Source organism: Rutilus rutilus (genome assembly GCF_951802725.1).
Source record: "Rutilus rutilus genome assembly, chromosome: 23".
Lineage (NCBI taxonomy): Eukaryota > Metazoa > Chordata > Actinopteri > Cypriniformes > Leuciscidae > Rutilus > Rutilus rutilus.
This window is the reverse complement of record NC_140233.1, coordinates 16,912,826-16,930,020: the sequence shown is the minus strand read 5'-3', so window position 1 is coordinate 16,930,020 and position 17,195 is coordinate 16,912,826. Positions and strand designations below refer to the sequence as shown.

Here is a 17,195-nt window from a genome sequence, read left to right as displayed (position 1 = left end):
GCATTGTGGGACTTTTTAGGGAGCGGACGTATCAGGTTTTGCGATTGAGAAAGCCCTTAAAATGGCCGACTGACTGAGCTGATTGAGACACACCCAATGAAAGTCAATGGGGTCCAGTATTGCTTTGGATCCCATTGACTTTTTCAGATGTTAATTACCATAATTGTCTACAAATGTCATTCACCTTTTTTTTTTTATTTTTTTTTTTAGTTTTATTTATTTAAACTTTTAATCAGGATACACTATCTTGATATGTCATTTTTTTGTCAATGCCATAAAAGATGCTTTAAAGTATATTGTAACCCACAACTATTGGGTTCATGTGATCACTTTTTACATTGACTGAGAATCTTCTTTTGTGTTCCATAGAAATTAAATGGCGACAGAAGTTTTATTTTTGAGTTAACTATCCTTTTAACACAGAAACATAATGAGCACTAGCTGTGTCATAGACAAGAGGAAAAAGAAAACTGAAGAACAACTTTTTTGTACTTTATTTTAAGTATTTATTTTTATTTTACATTTTAATAAATGATTATTTATCATTTTTAATTGTTTAATTTCTTAAAAAAATATATATTCTTTTTTTAAAGCACAAATAAAACTGTTCAAATAAAGAATTTCATAAAAAAGTGTAGCTTTAAAATGATAAATCAATAAATATACTGTGCAGAGTAAAGATAAAAAATATTGTGACACTGTGGTTGTCAGACATCAGTGGATCATGTTGATGGTTAATGGGATTCTCTACACCTGATGTTACTCTTAGGACACCTGTGGATTTGAGGGGAACTGACTTCATACACCCACTAAAAATCACCAAACATCACGGTTCAATTGCAAAATGACGAGAAATGTGAAGTTAGTTTTAGCAGCACTTGTTTGCAGACGCCACTTGGTTTGATATTTTCTATTTAATGCAAATCATGCATGAGAAAGTCTTATCGATGTGAATAAATATATCACACGAGTAGCACATTTATCATTGGACACCAGTTTACCTTTGAGTAAATTTAATCAAAACTGTTAGTAATTACACTGACTCAATGCAAAAGCCCAGTGGAGAGAGTGACTGCTTACATTAACAGTTGAATGGGAAGAACAATGTTATGCTAATTGTGGTGGCAACAGTTCAGAGTTGTGAATGCATGTGAGGTGTTCCCTCTGTTATGAGGAGTTGTAATGTCCTTTCAGTGATACCTGTTATACTGAGTGTAGGTTACGACTTTTGTGTTTAAACAGATACTAAAATCACATGGCCTAAATTAAATAATTAAAACTAAAGGTGATTCTCCAAATAGAAGAAATATTCCATCCAATATTCTGTCCCCTGGATGATTTAAAAAAACAAAAAAATATTTTAGTTAAAAAAAGAATGAAATCGATTTATACCGACTTTAATGTAAAAGTACTCCATTGTGCCTTTTTAATTACTTTTACCAAATGTTTAAGAGTGTTGATTGAATCTGCCACAGTTCCTCTATATTTTAGGCATGACTCTTACCCAGACTTCCTTGTTTCGCTTTTAAATGTACTTTTCCCTTAAAATCTTTTAAAAGCTATTTTAATAATTATATGTACAATTTACTGTCAACATACCTTTTGTCATTACCAACACTGTAAAAAAATTATTTTCATGATTTGTTATCGCAACATTTTTTTCTTTAGTCAAATCAACTTAAATAACTAATGTGGTTCAGATAACATAATATTTTGAGTTTCTCTTTTATCTCCTTTATTGTTTTAACTAACATTTTTAAGGCAACCAGGTTACTTACTTTTTAAAGGGTTTAGGGTTAGCCAACAATAATTTTATTGGGTTATGATGTAAACAATAACTGACAGGAAATCACATCTCTTGAGAGTTTGAAGAACAAACTTAATTAATAAAAAAAAAATTAATGATCCGGGTGGTTTAGTTGTCTTTACCAAGACTGCTTATTATTTACGTATTTTAGAAATTTAATTCAGAAATGTAGGCTATTTATTTGTTTATTTGTTTGACACAAATCAAATAAACAAGTTAATTAGCTGCTAAGGCACTTGTTGTGTTAGCAATTCCGTCATCCCCTCGACATCATTGCCATAACACAACAATATCAAAACCCCACAACAGCAGTTATTAAAAGCTACTTATCAAGGCCTGTTTTTATTTCAGGACAAATACATGTTTAACAAACCAACTTTAAAGAAGTTTTTTTTTTTTTTTTTTTTTTTCAGATTTCAAGTAGCTAAAAGTTTTCCTAATTGTAGAATCACTCATAAATAAATTAAAATATAGATTAAAAATCATTAAAATATAATTTGGGAAGGGTATTTAAATTAAAACTTTTTTTTTTTTAAATCCCCATAAATTCGCAGTCTTAATCGCCAAATGCAAGACTCCTTCGGCTTAAATTTGGGTTTGGAATCGCTGCATTTGCAACGCTTTTATGTGGGTGTGTGAAATTAAAAACGGCTCGATTAATTTCCTCAGTTAGTGGCACGGGTTGTGGGGGGTCATATGTAAAGAACCAACCCGGCGACAACATCGGGTGCCACATTTTGTTGGTCTCGAACATCCATTGCACCTTTGCGCAACAGCCGCTTCTCCGCCGAGAGGTCCTCGCGTGCACAAAGGCAGCTTCCGAGAGGGCAGCGTCAGCGCGAGAGGCGAGAGAAACCACCTCCGGACCGCGTCCGACCATCCCAACTCGAAATCCAGCGTCGTTTTTCCAAAAGGTAAGAACTCTGCGAACACATCTCGGCTGATTTCAACCGCGGGAGTTGCCCACTCGGGCCCGGAATCGTGCAGCGGACCAGTGTCGTTTCCTATCCTGCGCGAGCGTGGTTGTTCTCAACAGAAAATGGCGTCACCGTTCGAGCTGGCTGTGCAACCGGGGAAAACGCACTTGTTCTGAGCGCTTAAATTAGAGCGAGAGTTGATTCGGACTCGCCACGACTGCCCGCAGAGATAGAGCAAGTCCACGGGCCTACTTGGGGAGTGAATTTGGCACTTCATAACAAAACACCGAAGAGGAGAGGACGCGCAAAGGCGGAAGGGTCACCAGACCTGTGCGCCAAAGCGGCTTCGGGAAGATGGCACAGCGCCGCAAAGCGCAGCACTTTATCATTCGGACGTGCCTTGTAATCGTGTAAATCCGCTCGAATGTTCTCGGTTTGTCACTGTTTGAGGACGCGATTGTATATTGTGTTGGGTTTGTGTTCGGAAAGCACTGCAAGTTAGTGGAAACGTCGTCTTTTGTATCAGCCTCTCGCGTCAGCCCGCCTTTACGCCGCACTCGCTCCCTGGTAAGCATCAATCCTTCTTTAAAGCTCCATTCTGCACATGGGCTCTCCTTCTCCATCAAGTTAATCTGGCCCATTGTGGTCCGCAATAGAGGAGATTTGGCCTGACAATGTAACCGTGTAAAAGAGATTTACAGAATAATGGAGCGATGCAAATTTCCTCACGAAAACGCTAAATAGCCTGAATATCCGACTAAACACGGCGTTATAACCTGCGCTTACATTTTTAAACAGTTTGGCTAAATGAAGTGTGAATGCGCCACGACGTGTCTAAATTGCGCATAGGGGAGAACGCAAACCCAGGCTATTCCAACAGGTTTTTGAACCACACGAACAGGCACGAATAACGCAAACACACAGTTTTCGGTGTTATCTGAGGGATAGTCTCGGATACACTCTCTTTTTTGCTGGTCAGATGCCTCTTTTTAGCCACTGTGGACTTGGTGATGCTCGTGCAGCCAATGGCTTCGCGCGTTCCCGCACACATGCATCCACAATCTCCCATCATAAGTCAGCCAAACGTGTGAACTGATGCTAATATGCCTCTCCTCGTCATCCAGACGTTCCTGTGGGATATATTTTGCTGAGATTTGGAGAGTGTCACTGCTAAATTTGGGTATCAACTTTTTACGTTGTTCACATTTGGCCCCTTGTGGCCCCAATGTGTTTTGATGCGTGCTAGTGTGAATGTGAGTTTGTTTCTGAAGATGGTATGGGCATTTTTGTAGTCTAAAAGTGCGAATTTATTATTTAACTATATGTTGATGCATCTATCTGTGAAATCGTGATACAAAATGATGTTTTTGCCTGCTCGCGAGCCTATACGTGACCCCGTGGTTCTAAACTAGCATAAGATGTTTTGGTTTTTAGAGTTGTGTTATTTAAAGCATAATGTGATAGTGATTTCAATGATTCGATCCATTGCGTTTAATCTCAATGCTTCAGGATGGACGGGCAAAGATCGTGTGTCTATTATTTTAAATAATTTTTTTTTCCGGTCACGTGGCCAAATGTCTCTGATGCTTTTGGGTGGTGATGGTCATTTCAACACGTTCTCGGTTGTTATGCTTGCTCTCGCACGTGGATATCACGCTTTAGTTTTTATTGGTAATTCTTACAAGTTCCATTGTTATGAAGTTTGCAAAGTACTTACTCAGACACGAGCACACCTTGATACTAAGATGTGCACGCGTCTTATTGATTTGCTACCCACAATACCACTCGTACCGAACACATGTGCCTTCCATAAGTATTGCGCTATATTAAAGCATGATGTGTGGTATTATGAAGGATGATTATGTTCGTTTGTGCAGTTGGCCACGGACACGTGTTCTCTCGTGCAGCGCTCGCGACTTCCTGCCTCGCGAATGTTTGGGTCAGGTGTATGTCCTTCACAATCACAACACGACTTATTATAGATTTCATTTGCGCTAGAAGAACACTTTGGAAACGAGTTACATAAAACAACGGTACATACCGAAGCACATCAATAAACATTTACCATAGTACCATGGTTTACCATAGTTAGTGCCCAAATACCACAGTTACAGCTGCTACTTACAGTTAAGTCTATGAAAAGAGAGTTTACATGAAGAGTCAAGCACTTATCAAGCCACAAGACTATTTTAGTGAACTGCAACGAAGTTGATACAAATATGAAATGTATAGCCTACATATGTTAAGCTAAAATCTGTTAAATAGTAAGTACAATACGTTAATGTTGTTTGTCATTGCCTAAAATCATTAGCTACATTTTATGGGTTCTCCATGGCTCTTTTTATGACCTTTTTGACCAATTTACCAGTTTTACTGTAGTAACATAATGTAGTAAGTTACTATTTTGAATTTTTTTGGCACAAATATTGAACATTATACATTTTTGTGAGTGCAGCGGATGCTAAAATTGAGATTATTTGGTTATTTCTACTTTTAGGAATCTAAAAATGTATGTTTTGTAAAAGTTTCAGTAAATCTAAGACTAACATGTACAAGTTCATGTCGACGTAGTTTTGTAAAAGGGGCTTTAAGGCAATATATTGATATTTAAAAGCTCTTCGATCAGGAATGAAATCTCATTTCAGTTTGTCCTGTTGTCTCACATTATTCTTTCCATTACATCTGGGCAATTATGATGTTTGTTTGATGCACGGCAGACATTTCCATCATTCATATTGTTTTGTCATTTTTAGCACACAACCGTTATGCCTCATATTGACATTTATTTCCTCGGTAAATTATCACACGATCATCACAGCGACAGTAATGTCTGTTTGTCTTTGTAAATACCTGTATAATTTATATCTGATTTTTGAATTTTAACTTGTGCTACTTTATGCTGCTGCTGGAGGACTTGCCATTTTAAGAGGCATGTGGGAATAAAGTAATTTCTCTATCAAAAGCATTCAAAAGAAATAGCTCCACTGATTAACTTTTTTATTTGTTTTTTAAGTTCATAAAGGATGGAGGCTACTAACAGCGAAGATCAAGGAAGCCTGACTAGTGACAAATGCTGCCAGACTGAGACACTTCAGGACTTCAGTTGCCAAACAGAAACCCCTCAAGAGCCTTGTGGCAAAAATCCAGGTAGGAACTCACTCAGCACCTTAAAGTCAACATGTAATCAAAACTGCCCCTGTTTCCTTTTTAAATACACATTCCTGCTCTTATTGTGCACGATTTGTCAGTGCAAGTTAATCCAAAGTGGAAAAAATGTTTCCTTTTAGGCTGACGTTAAAAATCGCTCTTATTTTTGGCTGCATTTTGGTATGCAACGCCCACTTTCCAATATCCAATCAATTCCAAATGGTTCAAATCAACTACCGCCTACATTTTTTCTTGTTGAATCCTGTTGCATTCAGAAATGCATCACATTACAGGAGTAAAATTAGACTTCATGTATTTTACATTAATTTCATTGATAATTCGAAGTTGTGTTATTCCCTCGTGGTGATATCTGTGCATAATCAAAGTTAGTTTGGATGGACCCACATACATAGTGAAATCAAGATTTATGCCTTCTCTATGCATTAATTGCAAAGATCTATCAATGTAGTTCGATTTAAATGCAATGTCTTGTGGCGACTTGGTTGTTAATGTAGAACAATCACATTCCAATGTGTCTCTCACATATTTCCATAATTATCTGGAACAAGATTTCTAGCTCGGCGGATTGTTATGTGTGTTTGACTGGTGCTAATTTCAGTGACCTGGAGTTGTTGTCTTTAAAGTAATTTATGACCATAAATAAAGACTTGGTGTTCTGAGGCAGATAGAGTCACGAATACTGGCTGATAGTGAGATACACAGTTCATTCTTTCCTTTTGAAAAGAATCAGGATGGGCTTTTAATGCAAAAATAATAGTTTTAGGAAGCAGCTCATAAAAATATTTAATACACAAGGCAAGTTTATTTATATAGCACATTTCATACACTATGGCAATTCAAAGTGCTTTACACAGAATTAAAATAAGCACAAAATAAAAGCAAGGGAGATTAAAACAGTTATAAAGGGATTAAAAGAGATATACGATGATGTTATAAAATGAATTAAAAGAGTAAAAAGATGATGCATAGATAAACTTCTCATCTGGTAAAACACAGGTGTATCATATTTAATCACAATTACCCCTCTTAATATTCATGCTGGATAGAGTTGTTGATTTGAGGTTTAAACACAAGTTATGAATAAATGGCTTTTTTCAATGTTGAAAAAAAGGTCAAATATTTTAGAAGCAAATGTTGTCTATACGTTTAACATTTTCCTTTATTTAAAGAAACGCTAAGTAACTTTTGGCCCTCTAGCATTTTGCGGAAGAACATTGTTTTGGTTGTGCTTTGGCTCTGCGTGACTGTGCGGATCAATATGGTGATCCTACTGCTCATAAAATATTCACTACTAGGCTTAAGTGATATAACCAGTTTAGATGTAAAGGATCTCAAGCTGACTAGCTGAAGACGTTACTGTCGCTATATCCATTAATAGACACGGTACTTCCTTAAATTCCAGCACAACAACAATCATAATGAAGTGACCCTTCACAATAGATAATGATTTACAATAAACTCTGTTTGAATGCTACAGATGGCAATTTACAGGGGCGTAGCCATCATTTCAAAAGTGAGGGGGACTGAATGTCAAGTGTTATACCAGTTTTTTTTTTTTTTTTTTTTGGACAGGTTTTTGCTTACTTGGCTTAATATGCTATTTATGTTTAAAGCAATAATATAGAAAGAAAGAAAGATGTTCTGTACTTTATATTGTATATTGTACTATATTGTTTACATATTTCAAATAGTTTTTTGTGTAGGCTAACTTCAAGCTTTTAAAACTACTTCAAACTTTCTGGTTAGGCTTTTTCAAGACAACTTAAAGCTTGTCTACAAACTTTATCTAATTGTAAAGTGTTACCGAATTAAATATGGTAAACATTATGTAGGCTACACATGTTACAAGCAGCATGATTCAAGCAGAGATATAGTGGATGTTAATGCATGAAAATCCAAATTCAGCATTAAAGGCAGGTTCTTAAAAAAAAAAAAAATTCCACATTTTTTTAAACTTTCTTTATATACCAATACATAATTAAAATGTAAGTACTCTGAAAAAGAAAGTATAAAAATCGAGTGTCTGTAGTCCTCTCAGGGCGCAATAAACACAACTACTTATTTCCATTCGGAACGAATGAAATGATTGGCTGGGTGACTGTCCCTCTCCCTCGCTACCATGGCTACCACCCCTGCCGCTACAGGAGCTGCCCACATGCGCGGACCCGTTTGACTCGAGGAGGGGAAGAGGCACGGAAGCTAGGAAGAATCACAATTATGGCAGAGAAAGAGCAGTCACAATCCCCAGTACCTGCATATACATTCAGCGAAGGCAAACAAGGCAAAAAAAGGAACTAGTAAGGTAGAAAGGTAGGCTACTTGTCACCGGAGTGTAACGTTAGTCCTCAACAGTGCTTTCATCGTGGAAGCTCTTACATGCAAAACACCGTATATGTTATGAATCTCATTCACCTTCATCACAGTGTAACTGATGGTAAACGTGTATCAATGCAACCTGTTTTTAGCTTTGCCTTATGTTATTAGCTCGTTACCGAATCAAACTCAATATATTTTAAACTTTACCAGTATCGATATGCTAGCTTGATAGTGAGTACTAACAGCCATGTTAGTTGTTTATATTCATCATGATAAAGTATTTTATTACATGTGATTCTGACATGATGTCACTACATGCACTGCACTGCGCTCCTCTCCGCTCGGCGCTGGCAAACGCGTCCTCCAGCTGAGCGGTCGGCATCGCGCGTTCATGTGTTTTGGGGGCGTGGCTTTGGAAGGAGCCCAGAAGGGAGGGGGTGGGAGTGAATGATGGATACAGTGAAAATGATGGATACAGCGCGGGTGCGGTGCGAGCATGGGCATGTCGTGATGCACGAGTGACTGATTACCATGGAAACGTGAAAGTCACGTATAGACTATCTTGACTCTTTGAATTTAAATCTGGATGTATACACATTGGCCGGCGAAAACCTCAACTTGTCGTGAACACACTTGCCCTACGAAAAAGTGCGGGGGACGAATTTACATTTTATAAAAAGTGGGGGGGACACGTTCCCCGCGTAATCTACGCCCATGGCAGTTTATCTTTTCAATAAAATACCTTACTCGATCTGTTGAGTTATAAAAACGCCATTTCTGCTTTTACAACATTTCAAATCCCTCAGTTCTCAACATCTCCGGGAAGCCAAGCCAATGTTGATTCTGGTCTTATTACGAGCTCTGTCACATTCTCTTTTTGCCAGCAGACTGTCCTCTGTTCGGCATTTCTTTAAAACGGACGATTTCTCGCAGGTCGAGATTTAGCTGCTCCATGTCAACCGTTCTCGGTCTTTGTGACAACTAACCTTTGCCACTCCCATACACGCGTCAAACTTTTCTCTATTTATGGATATGAGGAGACATGCATGGGTGAGTGACGTATGTACGCAATTTCCTGTGAAAGCTGTTCGGCCCGTCTAAAAATAAACACTTATAATAGGCTTACCATAGTGAATCAGGGTAGGAAAAAAACACGTTTTGGAAGAAGGATTGATGTAATTGACTCATTATTTAATTTTTGTTCATTTTGAACAGAAATTTAAACCTGCATTCACTAACTTTTTATAGGGGAACAAGGCAACTCTAGCCATTTCTTCGCTGATTTTCACTTTTGTTGTCGCGTGTTTTCTCAACGAGCTGTGGGCCGTATATTTCACAACACTGTAGTAAAAAAATCTCACTTGCGGCACCCTCCTCTCCCTTTCTACTCCTGCTCATGTGCATTTGTTATTATGGGAGCCGGCCAACTTTATCGTGTGGAGCTATGTCCACCGAGGTGGGTAATACATCATACACAGTATCATATGGCGTGTGTGTTTGTTGAATTGCCGTAAAGCAGTTCGTGTTTCTCGCTCGTTCTCGCTTCTCACGAGACTTCCTATTTCCAACTTACCAGGACGTTAGTCCCCATGTTGCAAGGTTGGTTTTCCGTTGGGGAACGCTGGGGGGTGTGGGGAAAGTCACCATTCTCACCAGAACAGGTTATTTAACGATCCAAATGTTTTCTAAACGGATTTTTTAAGTTGAAATAGTTGCCAAGTTCCCCTTTAAGTTTCCACTTTGACAAAACTATATTATAGTAAAATTACCCTGCTAATGCACTGTGAAATGTGCAGCATATTTTAATAAATTTAAATGGAAAAAGTATGTTGGCAGATGGTTTTAAATAGTCTAAGTAATGTAATATTCTCATGTGTTCTCATAGTTAATGTAATGTGCGCCATAACTTTCAGACAACTGGTATCAGATGAGAAGGTGTAACTTACACATCATCAAAAGTCCCTGCAGATTTTACCAGGTGACTCTCAGTTGGTAGACATCGCATGGGAAGAAAATAACAAAGTCGAAATCACTACTAACAATAAAGAGTTGCCTTAAGGAACAATGATTATTGCAGATCTCTTGCAGTCTTGCAAGTGTACAAAAGAATGATGGAAGTGTTGCAAACCAAAAGATGCTTATGTCCATGGGGAAATAGATCTACTATTTTATTTGTCCTGGCCTCGGCTATGGCCTCTCTTCCCTCCAGTCTTTGTTGTCTCTGATAACTAAACACTGAGTAGTTTCATCTAGACAGGTTTTTAGACAGACTCTATCCTGGTTTATTTGAAAGCCTTAAAGGAAAGATGCCATACATAGATTCATTGATGTTATTTATTTAGGAATTATATACAGTTAGTATTGAAAAAATAGAAACTAATCGAATAGAAGATTTTTGGTTTGGTTAAAATATTTCCTCAAGATTCTACTGCCTTTACATAATAATCAGGGCTTGACATTAACACCCGCCAACCCTCCAAATTTTATGTATAATATATCTATTTTTCAAATGTAGTCTTTTAAAAAGGCATTTGAAATAATAAACGATGTCATTACTGAAATATATGAAATGCTTCCAATACTCATTTTCCGCAGAATAGATACACGATACCAGCTGTCCTTTCTCGCTCTCTCATCTTTCCGACAGCAAGTTACACACAAACCCGCCTCCCCTCACTCACTTACTCTTTTAATTTGCTTTGAATGAAAACTGTTGCTATTACAGGGCTTGAAATTCGGCGTGGGATTTTGCATATTGTGCATAATTTTCTTAATTCACGCAGATTTTGTGCTCACACACAAAGTGCAGTATAGTTCAATAATAATTCAGTACCACCATCAACACTAAATTGAGTTCTTTTTTTGCTGCTTATTGCACTTAAACAGTCAAATACACACAAAATAATGTCCATTTGCGAGTATTCTCGTAAACACAGTCAATTATGTCAAATTAAGTGTAACTTTGGAAAACCACTAGCCACAGTGGCTGTTGAGCAAAAAAGTTGTCCAGCTCTGATAACAATTCTACTTTTTCTTGAACATTTACATTAATCATTATAAGAATACAATTATACAAGCAGTGAGTTCACTAATTATTATCTACAGTCCGTATGTATGTAGTCATATTATACATCTTCCTGTCATGCCCTAAAGTTGGCATCATGTGTAGGTGAGCAAAGACACATGTGGGATTAGAATTACATGTGGCTTTTATTCAAATTAAAATGCAAATGAAAGGCAGAAATGGATCCAGGTTTGAATTGCTAAGTTCATAGGCTTTGCAGGAGGGTCGGTAGCTCCACGGGCACATGAGCAGGCAGTCACCGCCTTTTTGTTTGAATTAGCTGTAGTGCACTTAACCAGCTACCATTGGGCGTCTTGCCACACCCTTACCTCTTAGTCCCTACAACAGATTTAATCCCTTTACTGTCCCCATACCTGAATGATGGAACTTCAACAGAAGACTTTTGTGAAAACATGTTTTACATTAAGTATAATCTAAAATGTTCCTTTCACTGTTTTCTGTTTTAGTACATTCGATTGAGCCTGGTGATCCACCCCTGCTTCAAAAGCAGCTCCAGACATCCAAGTCAGGAATTCTTCAAATCATTGAGTGTTTTCGCTCAGGTACTTCAATCCCAGAACTTTGATCATTCAGTAAATGCATGTCATGAAGACCTCTTTTATTCACCAGACACGACACATTTTGCCATCACCAAGACATTGTCTGTCCTTACTGAAAGTGAATTGCTATACAATGAAACAAAGTTGAAACCTATGTTGAGTGAGATTTTGAACAATGAGATTTCCCTCTAATAGTTTTCTTATATGAAAGTATGTTTCCGTATTGCCTAATGATAATTGCTTGCTTTCAACATGTGCTGTTATTGCAGGTACAGCTCAACTCAAACACATGCTGTTGAAGGAGGTTGACACCATATTTGAGTGCAAAATCTGTCGAAGTCTGTTCCGTGGTCTACCGAATCTGGTCACTCACAAGGAGCTCTACTGCTTTTCGCGACAACCTCAGTCAGATGGTTTGTACATCCATTTAAGCGCTCTGACTTTTAAAAAGTCTTGTATGACTTTATTTTTTTCTGCAGAACACAAAAGGAATATATTTTGAAGAATGCTTCAACTGTTCAAAGTCAATTGGAGTCCAAACACATTGCACTCCATTGACTTTCTTTGTATGGACAAAACATCATTTTCAAAATATTTTCTTTTTGTGCTCCACAAAAGGAAGAAATGTGAAAACATTCAAGCAACTACATAGCAATGCCCAGGAAACCGCTTGGCAATAGTCTGAGTTCTAGCACCATTCATGTGTTCTTCAAAAGATGTGAAAACATACTTCAAATTGTTGCATTTGGACCCATGAATATAATAGTATTTATTAATTAGATTAATATTTTGTGATGTTACTACTTTCTGCAGAGCCTTCACAAGGTGGGCAGAGCCAAGCCATCAAAGAACTTCTTCAAGCCATCTATCCACAGAAAGAACAAGAAAAACATGTCATTCAGCTGGAAGCCATTGAGACCAACCCCAATGCAGTGTTTCAACAAGTGGCAGTTGTGGAAATTCAGAACACGCCAGAAACCCCTACCCCCGAGACTGGGATCCCAGTACCTGAGAAGAAAAATCGCCGCAAATCTATTTTGGCACCCAAAAAGGTCCAGCAGTCAGATATTGAGGACGAGATGGAAACTGAACCTGAAGAACCACCTGCTAAAGAAGGTCAGAGCTGTGAAGAGCAAATAAAGATTGAGCCAGTAGAAGGGGAGGAAGAAGAAGAGGAGAGTGCCGCCTCTGAGATAAAGGAGATGAGGATCTCTTGCTGTCTCTGTGGAAAAGACTTCAGCTCCAGACGCAGCGTGCGACGCCACTGCCGAAAAATGCATTGGCAGAGGATGGAGGAGTTGCGCAAATTTACAGAGACGCGCACTGTTCCCACCAGCCTGCTGTCTATGGTGAAGGACAAGCATCCTGCTGAACCACCACCTTCTCCAGGGAAGAGCTGCCCAGTGTGCAAAAAGTCCTTTGCCACCAAGGCCAATGTTCGTCGCCACTTCGACGAGGTCCACCGTGGCTTAAAGCGGGATTTGATCACACCGGAAATTGCCACAAGACCAGGCCAGCCTCTTTTACTTGAAACTCAACCTCCTTCTCCAACGAAAGCTCCAAGCTCTCCAATCAAGCAAGACAAGGCACAGTACAACCTGACAAATTGTCGCTGCAAGCTGTGCAAACGCAAGTACAGCTCCCAACTAATGCTTAGGCGGCACATGCGAATCGTTCATAAGATGCCAATTCTAGAAAACAGCTCTCAGAAGGCCAAATCGAAGCACGAGAGAAAAGATAAGGTTTATTCAAAGAAATTGTCTCTTTCAAAAGCTTCAGAGGAAGAGGGAAACCACAGTGTGAGTTTTGACTTTAAGAGGATCTACTGCTGGTTGTGTAAACGTCAGTTCAGTACTAGTCAGAACCTGGGCAAGCATATTTCCGAGCTGCACACCGATGGAAACGATAGCATCTACATAAAGTTTTACCGCTGCCCCATTTGCAGATACGAGTCACGGCGGAAGCGTGATGTCATCCGCCATATCACAGTGGTGCACAAGAAGTCGTCACGCTATCTGGCTAAGGTCATGCCTGCCTTGGAGAACCAGGCTGTGAAGAAACCAGCTGATGCAATCTTGAACAACACAAGCAAGAAACCAAATTCGAAAGAAGAGGGTAACGGGAAGCATAAAGCGCAAGACCCACCAGCTTCCCCTAACAGTCGTCAACAAGATCCTCTCATATCTCCCAAAACAAAGAAACAAGAATCCCCAACATCCCCCAACACTCGAAAGCATTCTGCGCTCTCGTCGCTTAACACAGGCAAACTCGAGTCTCCGCTCACACCAAATAGACAAGACAAGAACCTTCAATCAACCAAGAACCCGCATGTTACTCGCAGTCATAATGTTACCAAGGGCACACCCATCACCAGAAGCCAGGAGACCTGCACTGAGGTTAGGGTAACAAAAAACTTTTCCCTCCACGCATGCGATATGTGTGGCCGGGCTTTTGCCAAAAAGGTCTACCTTGAGACTCACAGGCGGAGACACAGGACTGCCATTGCAAGTGGGGACAAATTACAAGGAAGAAGCACTCGATCAAAGGCCCTCATTTGGTAGGTTGCTTCTTTGTTATGCCATTTATTCAACAAGCACTTTAAGATGCTTGCCTTAAAGCCCTAACCCTAAGCATTAGACTTCAGGCTGCAACTCGTTATGGACAAGAATGGTATCTCAAATTGAGCGGTGTTTCAAGGTGTGATGTTTCCTTTCTAAGCAATTAGACTTGAAAATTCTACAGACATTTAAAAAAAGGGGACTTCAATGTAAGTCTTCCCATAGACTTATATTGAAAAAGGAACATGAGCCATATATAGGGACCAGAATGTCATAGAGAATTGGGGTTTGAGTCTTTTGTCTTGGACCAGTAAGTTACCACCTAGCAAATACTGAGTAATTACCCAGAACACCCTAGTACGGGGTGTCCAATCCTGCTCCTGGAGGGCTAATATTGAGCTCCAGCCAGCCCCAAAACACTTGCTTGGAAGTTTCTAGAAATCCCGAAGTCCTTGATTGGCTGGTTCAGGTGTGTATTTATGATTGGGGCTAAACTTTGCAGGATAGTGACCCAGGAGCAGAAATGGACACCTCTGCCTTAGTGCAATAGAGGCTAGTTTTGTAAAAATTTAACAATCTAGTTCAATATGCTGTTGATAACAAGTTACAGAGTACTATAGCTTGTAAATAACACTGTAAAATACTTTATATATATTTTATACAGCCATCTTTGGAAAGCACTACTTGGTGTACAAAAAATAGTGATCTTAGACTGTTGAATAAGATGAAAGACTTTCCTAGACTGTCTTTGAAGATACAATCCCTTATAATTGGATGCAACTGATGTGAGCTTCCATGCCTTAATATGCTTGCAGCATTCCTCCAGCCCATAAAGGATGAGATGCTGAACAGAGTCAAACATTTGGCCTTTTCACAAGATTTAGTGTTTTCAAGACTGCATTGGACACCAGTACTTGTCTTTATTAGAGGTTCCTCAAACAGGGTTCCTCAAATCTGCCCTGCAGAGTTTAGCTCAAACCCTGATCAAACTTACCTACCATTACAATTCTAGTATTTCTGAAGACCTTGATTAGCTTGCCCCAGTCTTTGATTATGGTTGGAGCTGTACTCTGCTGTACAGGTACAGGGCTGCATTTGAGGAACTCTGCTTTAAACCACGATATTAAGACTAGGTTGGGCCAGTAAGCAAACACCTGGAACCGCTCTAGCATTGTGACGGCAAAGTTTTCATGGGCGAGCGGCACTGAGATTGAGTTTAATTTCTTAAACTTTTAAGTGTTTCAATGGATCCAAATTGGGCACATTTGGTTTAATTGTGTTACCCAAGCCACTGTTGCCTCTGTGCTTATTTTTTCCCTCATCACATGCTCAGACAAATAATCTAAGGTCACTGTAATAGGAATTGCTCTCTAATTTGAATGCATGGTTGCAGACAGTATCAGAGAGGGATTCCCCATTGTCTGCTCTCTGTAATAGATATGTAGATGTGTTGAACTTTTACACGTTTTGACCTGACCTTTTAAACTTCTGGGCGCCTCCAGTGGTTTTGCCGACAGAATAGTGATACTCGAGAAGTTTTTGTAAATGTCCATTCCCTTAAAGTGATAGTTCACCTACAAATGGAAATGAATATCATTTGCTCAAACTCTTGTTGTTGAAATAAAAATGTAGAAGGAAGGAAAGTCGTACAGGTGTGGGGTGACATGACACAACCTTCATTGTTACATGAACTATCACACACCTTTCTCTTTTAAATCATTCCTATTATTCACTTTTGATAGTTATGTTGTTATATATTTAATGAGGAATGACATGTTTGATTCTCACTTTTCCTTTCTTTTCTGTCCATTTAGACTTTTTTTCAGAATACATAGCACATTTGCACTGGATTTCATGGATGGGTTTATCTCCATGCGAAAGAAGAGGAAGGAATATGGACAAACTTATGGGTAGAAAACAATGGGATTGAATGAGTCAAGAAAGAAGTGCGCCCAAAATGTTGTTCCAGATTTTTACCCTAGAGGACGCTGTAGTAAAAGAAATGGTATCCGATCTTCATTTGATTTTGAATGAGTTTTGATTTATTGGTGTTGGCAAAATGTTTAAAGTAAACAACTCTCAAAATGAATTTTGATTAATTTGTTAACGGATTATACCACTATTTTTCTGTATTCTCAACAACAGTTTAAAAATACACAAAGAATGTTTATAAATGGACTATGGACTGAGTGTAAAATACATAGGAGGTTGATCTGTATATGAACAGCATGTGTAACTAATGTTAAATATTCATAAGTAGATAAGTTCATGTAACTCTGCTTCATATTTCCCTGCCATGTGTTCACCTCTCTAATCAACTATGGATTGAAATGCTGCTAATTTGTTAGAAATGTACGTATATTTCTTCTACCCTTTAAAGTCGAAGCCTATATATTAAGCTGCTCAGGATGCATCTGAAATGAGAGCCCACATTTTTTAACAGCTTAAACTATGTTTGTCTTTAACAAAAGGTTGCATCTTTGACTAAAACGAAATAGAATACTACTGGTAGCCTACTAAGTAGTTTGGTAGCCTACTAATAACTAAAGCTAATGAGAAAATAATTTTCAGTTTTCGTAGATGGCTCTCATCATTGCTTTCAAGTATTATAAAGCTTTTGAGCAAGTTCCTTTTAGTTGGGGTGCATGCAGAATGCTTTAAAACATTTGTTTTTGTGTATAATAGGGCTTTTTCCAAACGCCGTAGATATATTCTGATGCACACTCCTTTTTATTTGCAAAATCCTGGTATACCCTTGCTTGCAGTAGGATTTTTTGTTCAAATAAAGATAATAAACACATTATT

General features: G+C 38.6%; 1 protein-coding gene across 4 annotated transcripts; it reads left to right on the top strand.

The window, feature by feature from the left end:
- Nucleotides 1-2,400: 2,400 nt before the first annotated feature.
- Nucleotides 2,401-17,190, top strand: znf800a (zinc finger protein 800a; the record flags this gene model as incomplete). Of its 4 annotated transcripts, none has more annotated exons than XM_084397136.1 (6): nt 2,401-2,721; nt 5,738-5,871; nt 11,740-11,835; nt 12,102-12,245; nt 12,646-14,389; nt 16,205-17,190. In XM_084397136.1, coding segments are annotated over exons 2-6 (2,109 nt in total). In that variant the 5' UTR covers nt 2,401-2,721; nt 5,738-5,747. The 4 variants fall into 4 exon arrangements, with proteins under 4 accessions (XP_084253262.1, XP_084253260.1, XP_084253263.1 ...); XM_084397137.1 differs by lacking the exon at nt 2,401-2,721 and adding an exon at nt 2,819-3,291; XM_084397134.1 differs by lacking the exon at nt 16,205-17,190 and having other exon boundaries at nt 12,646-14,393.
- Between the last annotated feature and the right edge of the window lie 5 nt (nt 17,191-17,195).